At 37.7% G+C, this 19,491-nt stretch overlaps 1 protein-coding gene across 3 annotated transcripts; it reads right to left on the bottom strand.

Annotated features, from left to right (window-relative positions):
* Nucleotides 1–373: 373 nt before the first annotated feature.
* tdh (L-threonine dehydrogenase) lies at nt 374–14,113 on the bottom strand. 3 transcript variants are annotated; one of them, XM_088324913.1, is made up of 10 exons: nt 13,950–14,041; nt 12,092–12,160; nt 9,937–10,135; nt 8,022–8,064; nt 7,875–7,945; nt 6,655–6,804; nt 5,323–5,495; nt 3,914–4,004; nt 2,690–2,959; nt 374–1,148 (listed from the first exon to the last, which is right to left on the bottom strand). In XM_088324913.1, the coding sequence occupies exons 2-10, from the start codon at nt 12,092–12,094 to the stop codon at nt 1,009–1,011; spliced, it is 1,140 nt and encodes a 379-aa protein (XP_088181039.1). In that variant the 5' UTR covers nt 12,095–12,160; nt 13,950–14,041; the 3' UTR covers nt 374–1,008. The 3 variants fall into 3 exon arrangements, with proteins under 3 accessions (XP_088181039.1, XP_088181040.1, XP_088181041.1); XM_088324914.1 differs by lacking the exon at nt 12,092–12,160 and having other exon boundaries at nt 13,950–14,113; XM_088324915.1 differs by lacking the exons at nt 12,092–12,160; nt 13,950–14,041 and adding an exon at nt 11,720–11,880.
* Between the last annotated feature and the right edge of the window lie 5,378 nt (nt 14,114–19,491).

Raw genomic sequence — 19,491 nt, 5'->3', positions numbered from 1 at the left:
CTTACAAAGCTCAGGAAAGTCCGGAAGCAGAGTTATTTGATGTAGGCTTCTGATTGGCTGCAGAGTATGCAAATTGCCAAACAAACCGGAATTTCCAAACCGAACGAAGATTTCGAAATCGGAACAAAGCAAACGTTTGATTTGAAAAAAATTACAAATTAAAAATAAAAACGAAAGATATTTTTTTCTTTCTTGAAAAAGTTGTCGGCCACCCGGGCATAGACGTTGTGCAAGTTGTACGCTCGATGTAATAGATGCACGCCCCGGGGGGAAGACGTCATTTCAGATACTGATTACACATACCGTCCTTTTTGGTATCACCAAACAATCAAATTTCATGTCTAAAGGGTTGCAATAAAAACGTTAGAAGAGGTATCTGAAACAGTGGTTTATTGTCAACTTAAATGTAACAGCAGAAATGTCTCTTTTCTTGAAAACAACCCAACAACTCAGGTCAAATGTTGACATGCAGTAGCATACAGCACCACTATTTCCCTTTCCACTTGATCCCATAGACAAAAGACAACATATACACCTAAATAAAAAAATAAAAAGAAAGCTTCCACTGGACACCAATAGGAAGAATAAATTACAATGTGGAATAAACAGAACAATTTATCAAAGCAATTCTTGCACTAGATTGATAACTAAGGTGCATTGGAGCTAAATAGCAAAACAATCTTTAAATGATTTGAAAAAGGTTGCAAAAGTTCCACTCAGGTCAAACATCATTTAAAAATGCCAGAATGTTGCAGCCATAGGCAATTGTTGGTAATGCAGCAAAAAACTGATTTGCTTCGTACAAATGCATCCTACCCGCTCGGGTACAATTAATTTTTTTCATGTATTGTAGTAGGGTGGGGGTTCTGGTGGAGATAGGAAAGCCCTCAAGCAAGAGAGAAAGAAAGAGAGAGAGAACGACTATATACACAGGCCACCTAAACTCCGATCCCTCTTTGGTCATTTTTTTTTTACACTTTGTACAAGAACAAGCTGGCTTAGCTGTGTCTAGTTGGCGCGTGCCATGCGCGTTTCCCCACTGAGGAAGTTGAGCATGGTCTGCACCAGCTCGGGGAGATCGTAGTCATGTTTCCAGGCCCAATCGCGTTTGGCGTTGCAGTCGTCGAAGTTCATCGGCCAGGAATCAGCTGAAAAAACAGGTTAGGACACATTTTAGCTTAGACTCGGTTGATTTTTTTCCCATGCGACTGTCACATAGTAAACTTTCTGTGATGCACGGCTAAAAACCAACAGTTTATAGGTAGTTTAGATTGAGTAATGCCTTCTAAGATAGCTCAGTTACATCAAAATGGAACATTGACATTTACAGGCGTCAATGGCATTCATATGGAACCTTGGGCATTTTTATCCATACATGTCTCTAAATGAGTGAACGAAATGAGTGAGCTTTCAACTTTTGGTGCATACATGCTAACCTTTTGACATCAACAAGCGGTTGATGTTGTCACACACTTTATTTTTACATGCAAAACAAAATCTGTCTACAGAATAATCAAAAAACAAAAACAACATGCCTGTTGAATTCCACAGACTGCGAACTTGTAACAAAACGGAAATCCACTGTGATTAGTGGAGTGTTAATTTCACACACACTTAGTTTCGCTTGAGACTAATATAGTAGTCTCAATTCAAGATTTTTCGTGTTAAGTTTGAAGAAACAGATTTGCAGGGAGAAAAGCGGTAGTCTAGCGCATAAACAGCAGTATTAGAAGGCAAGCTTGCTGGAGGCTAGGTTAATGTTTTAGTAGCCAACCTAATTCAAACACACAAACCAAAGAAATGTGCTTAAAATGTTACTACTTGCAGACCGATAGCAATTTCGATCTTTAACTCAAGCAGTCATAACTACTTATACCAGTAAAAGAAATAAAATGTAATGATTCAAGAGAAATGTTTAGCAGTGTTTGCCACGGTACTGGACGAAATTGCAGTCGCTTGTTATCATTCTATGAGGATTAAAGGAAATTCAGCAACCTGTAATTGATGTCGATGATACGAAAAGAGAAGTGTAGTGTTTTTGATAGGTGACTTCCAATGCTGTTTATTTCGGATGTATAAACTCAAGACTTCATTTGTGGGTTATAAAAGTTAAAACATCGTTTAGTCAATATTGAATTACGTTCCGTCAAACCTCCAGTTTTGCTCCTGTAGTGTATTATGTAAATAATGTTGGCAAAAACATAACACTTATTTCTCTCGAAGGTCATCGGGGCGGCAGTAGCTCAGGAGGTAGAGCGATCGTTTTAGGATTAAGGGATCCCAGTTAGAATCCCGGCTTGTCAGTGTTACATGCCGAAGTGTCCTTGGGTAAGACACTGAACCCCCAATAAGCAGGTTAGCGCCTTACATGGCTGCACAGATCACAGCCGCTATTGGGAAATGTGAAGCACAATGTAAAGCGCTTTGGGAAGTCATTGACTTGAAAAGCGCTATATAAATGCAGATCATTTCATTTCATTTCATCATAAATGTTTTCAGATGGTGTTTTGTATTTTGAGAGCATGGAATAAGGAAAGAGCAGCTCCCAGTTTTTCTTAGTGATGCCATGATAAAAAAAGAATAAACCGCAGCGTATTTGAAGCTGCAGTGTTTAAAATGTAAATACATACAATACATTTTATTGGCTTGTAGACCGGAATAACGGATGTAGTCTGAGCTCTGCATTTACCGATGGCCTGTCGGACAGGGTCCACGTTGTACGAGACCTCCAGCTCGGGGACGTGCTTGCGCAGTTCCTGCACGAGCTCGTCGGGCGTGAAGCTCATAGCGTTGATGTTGTACGTTCGCATGCTGAGCGTGTCAGCAGGCGCCTCCAGCACCTCCAAGGTGGCCCGAAGACAGTCGTCGATGTACATCATGGGCAGACGCGTATCGGGACGCAGGAAACACACAAACTTGCCCGTCTTGATGGCGTCGTGGAAGATCTGCACGGCATAATCTGCATGGAAAGGGGATAAATCAGGGGTCGGAAACGTATGGCTCCCGAGTCAGATGTACTCATGAAAAGAGCCACAGCTGACTCGGAGATAAAATTGACTTTTCAACGCAATTAGGCTGGGAGTACAACACAGTTTTTCTACCACTACGAAACCTACTTTGAAGACTAGTAAGAAGAAATTTAATAACAAGATTTGTGCAGGTGTATGCAGGTGGGGCGAAAAATCCAGACACTGGTGTTAACGGCATTTGGGAAGACAGTGCAAGGAAGAGGAGTGGCTATAGCAGGGGTCAGGAACCTTTTTCACCCAAAGAGCCACAGAAGCAAAAAGATTTTGTTTTTGTGGGTGACACACCATATATTTTAAGACAAAATTCAACAAAAAATGTTGAAGATTCACCTCTGTAATACAGCATAGACAACAAATAATGACCATGAGATTCTCAAGGTTGGAATTGTGACAACGTCATTATTTAAATCAACCTGTTTTTTTAAATGGATGATGTGTTTTTTTACCACTAGGAGGAGCTAAATAATACACAATGTCCCTTTAACTGCGAGAGGGAGACACATTTTACATGGGATATTTGTTAACATGGGACACAGGCTCGGGGATTGTTATTTAATATATTTTATGAAATCCTCATCCAGTGTAACAAAATGCACTGAAGAATAAGCTTTTCTCTAGAGAGCAGATTTGGCATTTTTGTTGAATTTTCTCTTAAAATAGAGAGTGTAGCTCTCACAGAAAAATCAAATTCAATATTTTTTTTCATAGCTCTTAAAGTAAAAAATGTTCCCCACACTTAAGATAGATGGTGTGAAGGGGTCACAAACTTGAGTGTGTGGTGGTCTTTAAAAAAATAGTAACATAAGAAGTGGATGACGGAGGGGACAGTCTAGGAATAGACTTGCATTAAAAAGTGAGCAGATACAAGTGATAAATAATCTCACCTGTCGTGCCGCCACCGGGCATAGAGTCAGCAGAGATGATTCCGGGATAGCGGAGGCAGCGGAAATCTAGACCGTAGCGGTGATGGTAGTACTGCAAAGGTCACAGATCATTTTCGGTAAGATGGGAATACTTTACAAAAGTTCTAAGACCTAGGAGCTCTTATTAATGCAATCAATAACAGATGAAATAGATGAGTGATAACTTGTTTAATAGGGAAAAAAATCATACCTATATCAAGGTTTAAATACTTTTGGAATTTTTATTATACGTTTATAATTTTATAGATCTATCCATCTATAGTTTTCCTTATGTCTATATTTTTCCAGAACCGTCTCTCATCCTCCTTTTTGTCCCCTCTGGTTCCTACTATTGCTATTCATGGTCTTTTTAGCACCAAAATTAAATAATTCCGATGAACCTTTCAAATTTATGTTAAGGAACAATAAAAACAAATGCTGAAAGGATTAGTAAGGAGCAATATATATATATATATATATATATATTTCTTTGTTATCCTTAGTTTGCGACGTTTGGTTAACAAAAATAACTACAGTACTTTTGTTTGTAAATTTTGTTCAACATACTCCCAATGCATTGGGAAGAAATGCATAGTGATGCTGTTGTCACCATTTTTCATTCATTTATTTTGCAAACACAAATTGTTATTATTTCATGTAGTTAGAATTTTTGTTTCTGTTTTATTGTAACTTATTCTACCAACTTTGCTTTCTCATTTTAATCAAGAACAAAATATAACTTTTTAAAATATCTGATTTTGGTAGATTCTTTTAAGTTGTTTTCCAATTTTACCACTTTTTGTCTACAAGGAAATTGTAAACATTTAGGTAGTTTGTTCCATTTATATTTAACGCATTACTTTTAGAATGTTTTCCACTGCTTTACAAAAGAACTTTGCTCTGCATGCACTGACCTTAGTAATTCTGCAATGTAATTTTTTTTGCAAAACAAAAATGTTCTTATCCAGTATAGGGTTACCTATATTTAACACTCTACAGCTATACGTCAGAATCAAAACTACAAACAAAAAAACTTTCCTTAAGCTGGACTAATTCTTGATTTAAGGCTTGAATGTCGCTTTAAAGCTTCAAATTTTGAGTTGAGAATTTAAATGTTAACAGGCTATTTTTCACTTGTTTTGATTGAAAACCTGAGGATACTCAATCTTGAGGCAACTGAACGCTGGAAAACTCCCCAAAAAATAAGAACGTTTTTCTCTCATATTTAAAAATTCTACAGACTTACCTGATGCTTCTAAGGCATCAAAGTGCATTGTTTGGATTGACCAAATATTGGTTTGTAAAAAAATATACTTGTGACACAAATGAAGGCAAATGACCACAAATGGTTACGCCAGTTTGGGAGAAAACTAGCAATGATAAAAACTTACTTCGCCCATGAGCTCAGCGTGAACTTTGGAGACGCCGTAAATGGTTCGTGGCCTCTGCACGCACAGATCGGGCGTGGGGTTGCGGGGGGACGTGGGGCCAAAGGCGCCAATTGTGCTGGGGACAAAAAGACGCAAGCCGTGCTCGGCTGCGATGTCCAGGATGTTGTGAAGACCTGGAGGAGGCATCGACATCAGTAAAAACTAGCTCTGCAACGGCTAGTTGACATTGACCAAAATAGATAAAGGAAATAATTGACAATCAATTCCATTGTAGACTGTTTTTGCCGGACACGTTTTTTTCCCAAAAGAGTAAGCCACGATTATCGCTGCTGAGAGTCGGTCATGCGCAATAGCATCTCTGTCTCGAGCGGATGACGTCAAAATCGAGCACACGTAGCAAAACTTCTAAAAATTAGGAGACTTTTAGCTTGGATACAGTGAATAAAAAGATGATTTGCAAAGCCTGCATATCAGACATTGCATAGCAGTATCTCTGTGATGCACAAACAATTAAAGAGAACAGTTTAACAAAACTGAGTCCGACTCGCCTCCAAGATTCAAGTAACATTCAAGCCAACACGTCTTTGATAACACGCATAGTACATTTTATATACTTCGCCATAATAGAGAGCTTGAGTATTATGCCAGACTGTGCCTGAAAAACGTATTTGAAATTAACTGCATGGAGTCAGTAGGACATGTCAGTTGTTTAAACGTTAATGTTAAGTTTAAACTTTAGTAAACACTTAAAATGAGGAGAGCAAACATAAATCGATTTTGACCTTGGAAGGGGAAACAAGGAGAGGGGCCCTTCAGGTAAGAAAATTCCATTCCGTCACCCTCTCCTGACCCTCTTTTTATTGAATCTTCAAGGTTAAAATAAACAGATCAGCCCAGAGGAGTGTGGCTATCAAAGAACAGGAACATGATTGGTCGATAGCGACAATGATGTCAAAACAACCAACAACAGGGGGCCATAACAGTCGATATAAGGAAGTGGCATCATATGAAATCTTTGCATTTGTTCAATATTGAAAACAGATTTAATCCATCAGTCAAAAATGATCAACATCAGTTGTTAAAACTGTTTGATTTCAAAGAATCTGTAAGCTGTTTTGTTACAGAATTTGCAGTTGACCACTTTCTTGGATTTATTATCATTTGCGACATAAATTTAGCCTGAAGTAATTTATTTAAGAAAAAAATGAATGTCCATCCAATTATTCGACTTATTGTTTCAATAGTCTGTGAGTATTAAGCTAGTCTTTAGTTTCAGGCCTAGTCAACACAATCAAATATTTCCATCATAGCAAACACTATTAATCTTCTCACCGGTGATGTTGACGGATCTGGCCAAGGCTACGTTGGCTTCGCCCACGGCACTGAGCAGGGCGCTGTAGTGGACCAGCCAGGTGATGCGGTTGTTCACCACGATTTCTCGTAAGTTCTTGTAGTCCAAAATGTCCGAGTAGATGAATGGGCCTAGTGGTTGCAAAAAATACATGAACATTTTAATACATTGGTTATACATATAAAATCGTTGGATCAATATAGAGTTCTGTCATTAGGATGTATGGTTTGTGTTAGTCTCACCTAGGGAACTTAGTAAGGTGCACCTTCACAGTATTTTGTGAACTATTTTCTATATACAGTGAAGCAAATAAGTATTTGAACACACCTGCTATTTTGCAATTTCTCCCACTTAGAAATCATGGGGGGGGGGTCTAAAATTTTCATCGTATGTGCATGTCAACTGTAAGAGATAAACTAAAAACAAAAATCCAGAAATCACAACGCATTACTTTTTTAACAATTTACTTGTGTGATACAGCTGCAAATAAGTATTTGAACGGCCTCAAACAGGTGCATATGATTCAAGGACTATCTTTGTGTTTAATATACAGCTTACAAGAAAATGTAACTTAAAAAACAACATTTCATTTTTTCTACTATTAAGACCAAAATAGGAAAAGTCCTAACATTTTAAGTTAAAACAATATCATTTAGGATATTCTTGCTGGGTCTTTAACACACTGGCAGGTCATTTTGAGCCACAGACAACAGGAGAGTTAATTCCTGAAGGGTTATACCGTATAGAACCATTCCATTATAACTATATGCACATCTGATTTTGTTTACCGTATTTTTGGTGTTTAAGGTGCACAGTATTATTAGGCGCACTTCCAAATTTCTGGCAAATTTGCTTTTTTGAAGTACGCTTTATAGTCCAGAAATTGGGGTAGACAATATACATTTATTTAGTTTGCACACTCCTGTCATAGATGTTAAAACTTTAGGGATATTTCTAAAGCTTATGGGGATTATCTTTGTTCAAATAAATGCTTCTTTGTTTCAAACACTCTAAATCAAAACTGTCAAGTCATAATGAGTTGCAAACTAATGGGATTATTTGTGCTGGTTTTCATAAAACAACAGACTTTTATAACAAATCTTAATATGCCAACAAAACATACGCATCGCTGTCTCAGATGTGATGCAAGGACATTGTCAATCAATAAATGTGACACATTGGAAAACAAGATCATACATACCGCTGTGGAAAACATTGCTTGACGGCTTCCTGATATCGGAAAGAATCACGTTGTTCTTTCCAAAGCGCTTCCTGGACAGCGACGAGTGATATTATGTAAGCGCCACACACGGAATATCGACAAATAAATCCCACGAAGGCTTCTTACCTTAAGAGTTTTGCCAACCCCACGCCAAGCTGCCCAAGGCCACCTAAAATTGATAAAAGTGTCATTCATTGTTGTGCTAACTCCCAAGCTAAATAATGTTATTGTGGTGCTAACTCTAAAACTAAAAGGGGGATGGGTCTTTTGTTTAACCGGCGCAATAGTTGGGGGGGGGGGGGGGGGGTGTATACGTTGGTGTCCCGCATCCTAGTAACCTCCTTCTCAAACAAAGTCCATTCAACTTCACCTCTCAAAACAATTCCCTGAAAAGGCTCACACTCAAGCAATCCAGGAAAATCCGGATCCAAATGTATTTACAAAGCACTTTTCAGACATCCAAAAGCAACCCAAAGTGCTGTATGAAAACTATGTACAATAAGATCACACTAGTACATAAAGTCCCCCGAAAAATGATATTTTGTACCCCAATATATTTCTTGCAAACCTAGTAATCACGTTTAAATAAAATTTACCTCCAATCTTTGTCATTTTTTTTAATTATTGCAGTTTTTAATTTTTACATTGAAAAGATAGCAAAAATTTTAAAAAAGGAGTGAAAAAAAGAAAATGTGCGCTTCAATAACCAGACTGTCTTAGTGAAAAACAACTTAAACAAATAAAAAACAAATTCTCTCCACCTACTTTTTAAAGACAACAGGGACAATGTGTACAATTTAGTGTCTCCAACTGATATAAAAACTCATTGAAAATAAAAAGCGATATTGATTTAATGGGACATTGTAAATATTTTGACCACCCAATGTCAGATTTGTGTAGTGCAACCAGAAACGAGCACAAGGAAGAATACAATCTACGGAGACTCAAAGTGACCAAAGTGCACCACTAGCTAGCCTTATGATTGTTGCTTAGTGGCCAAAATGGCACAAACCTGGCTCTGAGGATATTTGAACTGTAAACATACAACCCGCCCATAGCCTTAATCATGCTATGCTAGTGTTTGGTAACAAGAGAAAAAAGCTTCACATATCAGCAAAACCAAAACAAGAGAAAAGATGGGTATTTGTCTCATATTTAATCAGGCCCTCAACATTTTCTGTTGTTAATATATATAAATTAAAATGCATTTAAATATGGTCAAATGAACTGTCATCAAGTAAAATTAATTAAAACATGTTTATAATGAAACAAAAAAAAATACAAATTGGGCCAGACAACAATATAATGTATGGAGGACTAATCCTGCCATATAAATTAAAAAAATAAAATAAAATAAAATAAAATAAATAAATATATATATATATATATATATATATATACTAACAAATGTATGCGATATAAATACATGAATTGATAATGCAATACATAAATATATAACAAATGCAATTTATTCATTTATGCATTTTGTAATTTATTTATTTCGGTAATAATTCTGTCATGTATTTTGTATTGCATTTTATTAACCATTTTATTCTAGGATTTATTTTGTCATGTTTCTTGTTGTACATTTTGTCGTGTTTTGTCTGGTAATTTGTTGTGCATTTTGTCACTTTTCAATTCCTGTGTTAATTTTGTCATGTATTTTGTCACTTTTCAATTCCTGTGTTAATTTGGTCACAACAAAAGCTTATTTAAATGGGGAAGTGCCCCAATAGCCTGAGCTTTTCACTTATTTGTTGATCAGTGATGAACAATCATTATTTGGCCAGTTTAGGCCACGCCCTAATTTGGAAAGCATTTTGTTGTACAAAATAAACAACAAAATGACGAAATACCTAATATATATATATATATATATATATATATATATTATATAAATTGCATTTATGTCACATATTTAGGTATTACGTGACAAATGTATGTGTTTGTTTATTTTTATGGCATATGTTTGTAGGTACCGGTATTGATTTATACATGTATTTGTATATATGGTAGGATTGTAACCACCAGCAGCACTAACCTGTGATGAGCACCTTGGGGTGATCTGTTTCGGAGAATGACACGGAGTGGAAACTGGCATCAGACGTCACCTGGCGCGGCGAAAAACTGATGCCGCGCACCGCGACAGCCAAAGGTTGGCAGCCGCATGCCGGGCCACCCAGCAGCGCCCCCTGCGTGGCAATCTTGCTGAGGGTTCTGATGACAGGCATACTTGAGACCTGCAATTTTTTTTAAAGACATACTATAAACTCTGGACTACAGGCTGATGCATTTTTGCTACAATTTAAACACTGCAGCTTTTTCTTTTTGTGGCAGCACCAAGGAAAAAACAAATGCGCTCTAAATACAAAACACTGCAATGACGTCTGAAAACATTTATCAAGCTCCTTTAGAGGAGAAATTGGTCCATTACTTATATAATACATAAGAGGAGCAAAACATTGGGTTTAATAGTGATTTGTTGAATATTAATAACATACTCCTGATATGTAATTTTTTTTTTCACCCACATCAAGTACTCAAATATACATCCCAGATGAATAGCATTTAATCTTATAAACTCATAAATGCTACACTCCTCTATCCATATCATCGTAAACAGCAAAACTGAAAACGAGGCAGCTGAAAACAGCATCAGGTGTGCAGGGACTTAAAATATATACAAAAGGGACATGAATTACTCTATCATAGCTGTTTAAGCCAGCGACGTTAAATTCGGTGCAGCCCGTACAAAGGTAAAATGGGGTGTTGTTTTAAAATTTCATTTAGTCAGGTCCGGTTTTGTTTATGGTATTTAACTTGACTGCTTCTTTAAGGCGGATAAGGCTCCAGTTGTGTCCTTGTGGTTTTCCTAGTCTCAATTTGCTTTCCAAGGAATGCAAACACTGAGCTTAGTGATGTCAAACAGGGAAATGTTTTTAGGGAGGGAAAGGGGCAACATGGATGCATATGGAAACTAGTGAAGACACGTTGGCAGGATTGAGGTAATTTTAACTGGCAAAAAAGTGGAGCAACTTTAAAGTAGTTTCTATACTTCAAAGATATAACATACAAACTTTCAATTGAGCTTGAAATGCGGAGAGCTGCAGAAAATTAAGTCTTATGACTACATAAATGAGATACATTGCAAAAAACAAAATTGTCCTCATTTGTAATATTTTAAATTATTTTTCCTACTGTGCTATATTTTTTCTCATTTTTAACTAGGTGACTTGCAACAATTTAGAAAAATAATCGTTTAAAATCAAGAAAAACATTTTGTGTGTCACGTTTCCCAATTGCTTATATTCATTTTATAAATTTTACTTACTGCAAGGATTACCATAAACCTTTTCTGTCTTAAAACAAGCATATGGATTTTCCCAACATGGTATCATGACTTTCCTTTACATCAATTATTTCTTCATTTAAAAATTCAAGAACATTTTATGCATAGTATCTCGCGAATGTGTTGAATCAAACTACTTTTTAAAAAAGATATAGCTTAAACATGACCCGTTAAACTGATGTTTTAACTCTTCCTGTTGTTGTTCAACAATATTTTTAAAGATTTATAACACCCTAATGAACATAATATATTATCATCGTTTTTAATAATTTGAGTGTGTTTCTTTTGTTACCGTTCAAATGGTTCCCTGGAGAACCCAAGAACCCTTTTCTTTTTGGGAAAATTAAGACCTGTTGGGGGGGGGGGGGTCTGGGGGCTGGCTATTTAACGAACAATAATGACTATTCGTTTTCGCTCATGCACTGACGCTATTTACGCGTTTCACACAATTTTGGGGGGTAAAAATGGTACTCACCGTGAGTTTTGTGCAGCACCCGAAAAGAAGAAAGAAACCAAGTTGCGGAGTTTTTTTAAACCAAGGCTAGCCTGCATTTAGCGTCAACCAATCAGCAAGCGAGGGCGTTTTTTTAATTTATGCAGCCCTTCCCAAGAAAAAAATATTACGTTCCCTCCTTCCTTTAAGCTCTTTAGTGGCCCCGCTAAAATAAACTCCCCTGCGCACACAATGACGCATTCAAAGCGGTGACGCGCTCAACCTTTCAACATTAAAAGCGCTAGAATTGTATCGCACACTCTATTTTTACGCCCGAAACACAACCAGTCTCCAGAATTAATAGATGAACAGAACAAAATGTGCTTGTTTTAAACGGGATGTGTAAAAACTTGCCATTGTCGGAGCAGTTTATTGACGTACGATGACTTGCAGCAAAATTAAGGAGCCGTAGTCAAGATGTTTCTGTTTAAATTAGAAAAAGTGGTACATGAATAAAAATGGTAGGTGTTTTTGAGACGAGAAAGACGGCATTCTAACGCGTAACGCATTAGGTTTTAGATCAGAGGATGGCGTAATAATAGTGCGTAGTTTGCAATGGTCTGTGTGGCCCTCTGAGACTCTGTGATTAAGCGCTACACAAATGAAGACGACTTGAGTAGTGTTAGTGTGTATGTCATGGGTGTCATTTTAACTCCGGGCCACACGATAGAACCAAGCTTCTTTCGATTGAGGAGAAAAATAAATTAAGAGAAACAGGAGGAAACAAGACATTGTGGGACAAGGGAGAAAGAGAGAGAAAAAGAGAGAGAGAACGTGAGAAACAAAAGAGATGAAAAGAGAAATAGTGAGAGGGGGAAAGAAAAAGAGAAAGAGAGGGAAATAGAGAGAGTGAGAGAAGAAAGGGAGGGAAAGAGAGAGAGGGAAAGAGAGAGAGAGAAATACAATTACAGCGTCTTTGTGAGAGGCACCTGGCTTTGGCAACATCAAGTGGACATATTTCAACCTGCAGCTCGTTTTCTCTCTTGTGCTTCCCTCAGCGTTGTCTCGCGGCCCGGATTCAATCCCTTAGCGGACCTGATCCAGCCCGCCTGTTTTGACACCCCTGGTGTATATAATAGTGATGTGTCGTTCGCGAACGTAACGGCTTCCTAAACTGTCTCTTTGAAAGAAACAAGAGAGCCGGCTCCCTTTTTCTCACTCTCTTTCTCTCCTTTCACTCTCTCTCCCTCCCCCTTTCCTTGTTGTTTTCTCTCCATTCTACATCTTTCCCTCCCTCATTGTATTTGGATTAATTTCCCTTCAACCTTTTTTGTCTCTCTCTTTTTAACTTTCTCTCCCTCTCTTACTCTATCGCGTTCCCACTGTTTCTTTTTCTCTCCCTTTCCCTTCATTTTATCCATCTTTTTTCATTTTCCTCACGCATTCTTTCTTACTTACCCTTTCTTTCTCTTAGTCTCCCTTTCTTTCATTGACTCATTTCTCCAAATCTCCCTTTCCTTTCTCGCTCTACCCGTTTCTTTGTTCTCTCTCTCCCCCTTTGTCCTTCTCTCCCTCACAACTTTTCTCTATCATTTTTTCTCTTACTTTCACTATCTCTGTTTCTTTCTCTCTCTCTCGGGAAGTCAATATGAACGCCATCACCTGTGTATGCTTAGTATAAAAATTTTAACGTTTAAAAAGGTAAACGTTTACTTGGTATTAAAGCAATAAAGGCTATTAATTTTTTTTTGCATAATGGCTCAAAATTATTTTAATTAATCTAAATAATTAAAAAAAAAAACCCATCTGAAGAAGCATTCTAAAAATGAGCTGGAATTGTAACACTGGTACACAACCGGTGCCACCCGCCCCCCTCCGCGCCATGTGCGCCGCTTTGTTGTGCCAACATTTCGGCTTGTGTAAGCGATTTAACGGGACCCCGACTCGCGTGGACGTGGGGGCGACGTCACGTCACGAGTGGACGTTAGAACACGTTGCATTTTGAAACATTTTAGCGATTTTAAAGAACCGGAAGTGGTTTAAAATAGTGGCAGAACGGCGGTTAGCTTAAAGCTTTAAGTGTTCGTTTGTGAAACGGAATCAGACTTTAAAACAATCTTACACTTACAAAGAATAAGTAGTATTTTAAAAGGATTCGCAGGCGCGTCAAAACAAGCTAGCTTACCACCAGGCGGTTAGTGATGCGGAAGTCGTCCTCAAATTCTATTACACTCCAAAATAAAACAAATTATTTATGTTTAAGTCAACTTACCAGAAGTAGCCGAAATCCAATTGACTTGTTGGGTGTGTTAAAATAATTCTCGTGGTGTTAACTGGAGCCAGTGTTGCATCAGCTTCTACTTATGAGAGCCGGTTCCGTCGCTGATTGGTCCACGCCCGGAGGTGCGGTGCAGGCCTTGGTGGTAGGCCGCGCCCATCTGACGTCACTGTAGGCTATCGCCTACACTGTCTCTGTCAATGGAGGCCCTCAAGTGGGCTTTTGCTTGTTTACCTGCACGACTGGGGAAAAGTCCACGTGGCTTTCAACTGGGTTACCTTGTCCTTGTATCTATTGTAGGTTATTTTCCTTTGATATCTCTTCATTTGCACAACATTTAAAAATAAAAGGTAGACGTTTTGTTTTACAGACTACTAACTAGCGGTAATTGGTGGGGTGTGTCCTTCGAGGTGTCCATAAAAAGTTGAAAGTTATATAGTTTCTCTATCAAGCAGGTGCCATTTTTGGTTCAGAGTTTTGGGGGTGCACTCAGAGCAAGGTGGGCAAACTATGGCCCGACAGACTTTTTCATCCGGCCTGCCATAATGACAATATATATATATTATATATATATATATATATATATATATATATATATATATATAATAGGAAATTTAGTACTACTAATAAAACGTTTTTGGTGCCAACTTTGTGTGTCTGCAACAAAAATACTATAGCAGAAATACTACAAAAATACTACAAAAAAAATATCAAATTTAGAGTTTAAAAACGGACCTAATGTTATTTCGTCTTCATTCAGATCAGAAAAAAATACTATAGAAATACTACTACTGTAATAATGTGATACAAAAATATTATTAATGAAATATTACTACAGAAATACTACAAAAATACAACTAAAGTAAAAAAGATACCAAAGAAACACTGCAAATATACTTGTATGGAAATATTTCAAAAACACTACAGTCTCATGCTATTAAGTGTGTGTTTACAATGGCCAACTGACTTTAAAGAGCCCATGTTCATTATTTTCCACTGCACCAATCAGCTTTTATCTTACTTTTTAGCTAAGCTGTTTGGGTTGGGACACATTAGAGATAGGAGGACTAGACAGTGGCGTCATGTTTGTCCCCATGGTTTGAAAATGGTAAAAAAGAAAAAAACTGCTTCAAGTAGAGTTTAAACCCTCAAAAAGATGGAAAAAAAAGATTTTTTTTCAAGCACATCTAGGAAATAGCGGCAATGAGTAAAGAAGTTCAAAATTACGTGAGCCCCTTTGATGACGGGATGATTCGGACCACAAAGCCCGTTTTTCAGAAAAGAAACATCAAGGAAAACAGTAGCTTTGATGTCAAAATTGTTTTGTAACCCTTTTGAACAAAACCTGTATGGATATAAAATGATTTATTTGAAGTGATTTGTTCAGTTGTTCAGTTAGGGTGTTGAGTTTTATGTCTTGCTTAAAATAAAGTTGCTGCTACAAAAATGAATAATAATTTCTACTCGTTTACAGTTAAATCACTGGATCAATGGAAACCATTTCATTCCTACAGTAAAAATGTCTTAAAACTCACTTCTACTTCTACTTCTACTCTAGATAGATAGATAGATAGATAGATAGATAGATAGATACTTTGTTCATCCCCAAAGGGAAATTCACATTTCCAGCAGCATCCCTGAGCTGAGAACAATCGAGAACAATCGAAAATAACACGGGAGCTGCTGGAGTGGCTGCCATTCGTGACGGCGCCGGAAGAAAAGATTCAATTTGAATCATGTACAAACAAACAAACAAACAATTGAATCATGTACAAACAAACAAACAAACAAAATATTCATAATAAAATGGGGGGAAAATAATTTCTGATACTGATATAACCAGGTAAAACTAATTTTAAGTTACCTGTCCAAATGAATAGCATACGAGTAACCTAATCTTATATGTAATAACTTGTGAAGCCCTTAGAGACTAATTGTGATTAAGGGCTATACAAATAAAAATGACTTGACTTGACTTGAATATGAAAAAAAGTACTGTTCAATCCCAACATACAGTTTTTCCTCAAAAAAACCATTAAGTAATGATAATTTATAAATCCTCCTCAGAGTTAAATGGCCACTAGAGAAAAGCTAATCCACAGACGCAAGTACTGATACCTTAAAGAAACTGGTATCAGCACGGGTACCAATAGCTTATATAGGCAACTGTCCATCCTTACTTGTGAATGTCGTATACCAGAAATTACTAGAAAATTATCACTTATTTTGATAACTTTGTTTGAAGAAGAAAGGGCTTTTCTTCTTCCGTGTGTTCCTTTTATATCCGTGGTGGTGAGAAAGTCAACATAAAAGCCTAGCCTAGCAGCTTCATTAAAGTTTTATTACAGAATATTCCACCAATGAGCTACAGAACAATCGCTGTAAATAAAATCGATTTGTAAAGCACTTTTCAGCCAATGAACTGCCACTCAAAGTGCTTAATAAAATCATTCAGTGTACAATAAGACAAAATCACCTCCTTTTCCCCTCACTCAGCAACCTGAAACACTTTATAAACAGACAATGGTTACAATAAAACAAAAATAAAATATATAATAGAAATAAAATGTAATTATGGCAAGGCACAAACTAACCATGTGAGGAAGGGACATGGAGGAGGCAGGTTCACAAGTGTGCCCTTAAAAATGGCTGGTAGTTACTTTTATACTGGGAGGGCAGTGCTAAGGCTGAGTACTAAGTAAACTAAGAGCAAGCTGGAGTGGAAAATCCCCATACAAGAGTATTTTATCCAAAGAGGTTGAAATAGGAACTGATATGACAAACAAATTTTCTAGCTACAAAATAAAAATCAGCTGAGATAATGAAAAAGCCGAATAACAACCAACTCAAGGAGTCAAAAAATTACGAGCGACAACAAAAGAATTAGAGGGGTGGATACACCTGGAGTAGCTGAAAACACCCAATAGCAGGAGTTGGTAAAAGCTTGTGTAAATGGCTAGGAAAGCGAGCTCTGTTGTGGGCAAAGAGCTGGACAGCCTAACAACAGTAGCTGAGAGACGAGCACTGAAAAAGCTGAGGTCAATCATGGACAATCCATCGCATCCACTACACAGCATTATCTCCAGACAGAAGAGCAGTTTCAGCGACAGACTGCTGTCACTGTCTTGTACTACGGACAGACTGAAGAGATCTTTTCTTCCTCATGCCATGAGGCTCTTTAACTCCACCCGGCAGAGTAAAGGCCCACATTAAACCACACCACCTACATTGGATATTACCGAATCTTACTGCAATATGTATTCTGTGTAGCACTATTTAGTTACTCTATATAACACGCTACAGTGGGCATTTGCACGTCACACTGGGTATTTGTATATTGTATTCTTTTGGCTTTATTATTGTACTGTTCTCAGCTCAGGGATGCTGCTGGAAATGTGAATTTCCCTTCGGGGATGAATAAAGTATCTATCTATCTATCTATCTAAATGGCTAACTTTAATGGCTCGCAGGAGATGCTCCTATAAAGGCCAGTAAAAGAATGCAAGAACAAAAATGCGGACCCTAAATCACAAACCTCAGCGATTTTCAGCCAATTGCCTTTTACATCAATAAACAACAGCGACCAGATGATGAAGGTGCTGTATCTGAGTTATATAAGGAGGCTTCTCTTGTTACTGGTAACCATGGAAACCAGTACTGTTTTATGTGGCCGAGCTAACTCCTACCCAAAAACGGCCTGGAGAGGGATGAGCGCCACCATGCTGTACTCGACCAGGACACACCACACGAAGCAGTGCCCCGACAATCCAGGCGGTTGAGGGATTCGTGATACATGAATGAACCTATATGGTACCGGCACATACTTAAAGGTAAAGTATTGTACTCTTATCGTTATTGGTCTGGAAAAAAGTGGGACTTAACGTCCTGAAAATGTATCTGTATGACGGTAAAAAAGGGTGTGACATTGCGTAGGCTTGTTTGCACAAGAGGTCAACCGAAGAAGCATGACTGCAAGTATGAGTGGAGTGGACAAAAAAGGGGCGGACCCAAGGGCCGTCCCAGTACATGAGTGGACAAACCGGCAAACCCATATCCCTGGTAGCAGCAAGAGGAAACACGGGTTAATGACTAAGCTGACACACTTTTTCCAAAAACAAAGCAACGGTTTTGTGTCGTGACCTTGAAAGAATCACGTTGGATAAGGAGGACGGATGTCAACAGCGGCGATCACGCGGGCTGCCGCGCCAGCTGACGCCAGACTATTTTTATTTATTTCTTTAATCACGTTGCCGAATATTTTTGTCATTGCAGACGCAGCAAAATAGTTGAGATGGTAGTCACAATCACATGCCGGAACAGTGAAGGTCGAAGGAATGATCATAGAAATCATGGTTTAGGATATTCTTAGTTATATATGTGTATTAGTAATTAGTGGCACTTTAAATAGTGACATGTTAGAATTAGTGAAAATTTAATATTCTTGGTTTACCTAGAACAGGGGTCTCCAAAGAGGTGCCCGCGGGGCTCTGCGGGCCTGTCCTGCAAATAACTCACCAGTGCTGGGTCATTGGGATTTTCTAGTAAAACGATTTTTTTTATTGTTCGACTAGTTAACCCTCATTTCCTTAATCGGCTTGCTAATAACATAGTAACAACATAGTAATAAACATAATAAGTTTTATTTTAGAAGTTAAAACAAAAAAAGTATTCCAATATTAACAATAAATTAATAATTGTTTTAAGCAATTAAAAGTATGGAATGAAAATCTATTCATGTATTAAACACATTTATTTATTCATGTTTTTATTGATTTCTTTCACAGAACATACCATAAATTAAATTCCAATTTATGAGTTTTATAAAGCAATTGAGCAAAAAAATGTGCTTTTTTTAAGCTAGCTTTCTGGCTACGTTTTTAGCTTTGTAGCTAGCTATCTCCCCACCTCATTAGGTATCTCGCTGTACGTTTTTGCCGTACAAAGTACGTTTATTATGCATTTTAAGGCATGTACGACGTACAAGAAAATCTGTACGGAAAAACGCAAATTTGTCAATTATGGGTATACACCGACTATCACGAAACTGCAAATCAATCAAGTCTAACGAGTTCGCCGCGGTAGCCTTTATCTCGATATCGTTTTTTTTCGTTCCAGACGAAGCGAGCGGTTTGATGATACTGTGCGCATGCGTCTGCCGCCTAGGGATTTCCCATTATGCATCATTCAGAAAAAAAAATATGGTGTAAGATTATTTTGTATTTTGTAAGAGAAAATACGACAGTTTGTACGGGCATGGAGCCGTGGAGGTTGACAGGTATGGACATTTGATGTATACTGTATGTTTGTTTGGTTGGTTGGATCCATTAACCACTAGGGTCGAATGGGCATCATTTCCCGTGGTGTGTCGGTGGGCAGTTAAAGCTTGTTGGTGCCCATCCCTTTCCAGACCAACATATTTTTCCACCCGTTTACAAGCAAGCATTTGTGTAGTAAAGCATTGGTCCGCAACCTTTTCTGTATCACAGACTAGTTTGACTGGATTTTTGCGGACCGGCTCAATAAAAAATAATATTAG

This window comes from Urocampus carinirostris, chromosome 20, assembly GCF_059441175.1.
Source record: "Urocampus carinirostris isolate Australia breed hairy pipefish chromosome 20, RoL_Ucar_1.0, whole genome shotgun sequence".
Taxonomy (NCBI): Eukaryota; Metazoa; Chordata; class Actinopteri; order Syngnathiformes; family Syngnathidae; genus Urocampus; species Urocampus carinirostris.
The sequence above is the reverse complement of the archived record's forward strand: the minus strand, read 5'-3'. Positions and strand labels throughout refer to the sequence as shown.

What these genes read in the sequence shown, in the direction of transcription:
- tdh (XM_088324913.1), bottom strand. An exon ending in ACGCTGAGCTCATGGGCGAA is followed by an intron (nt 4,005 to 5,322) that starts GTAAGTTTTTAT and finishes TGACCTTTGCAG; the next exon opens with TACTACCATCACCGCTACGG. An exon ending in GCCCGGTGGCGGCACGACAG is followed by an intron (nt 2,960 to 3,913) that starts GTGAGATTATTT and finishes CTTTCCATGCAG; the next exon opens with ATTATGCCGTGCAGATCTTC.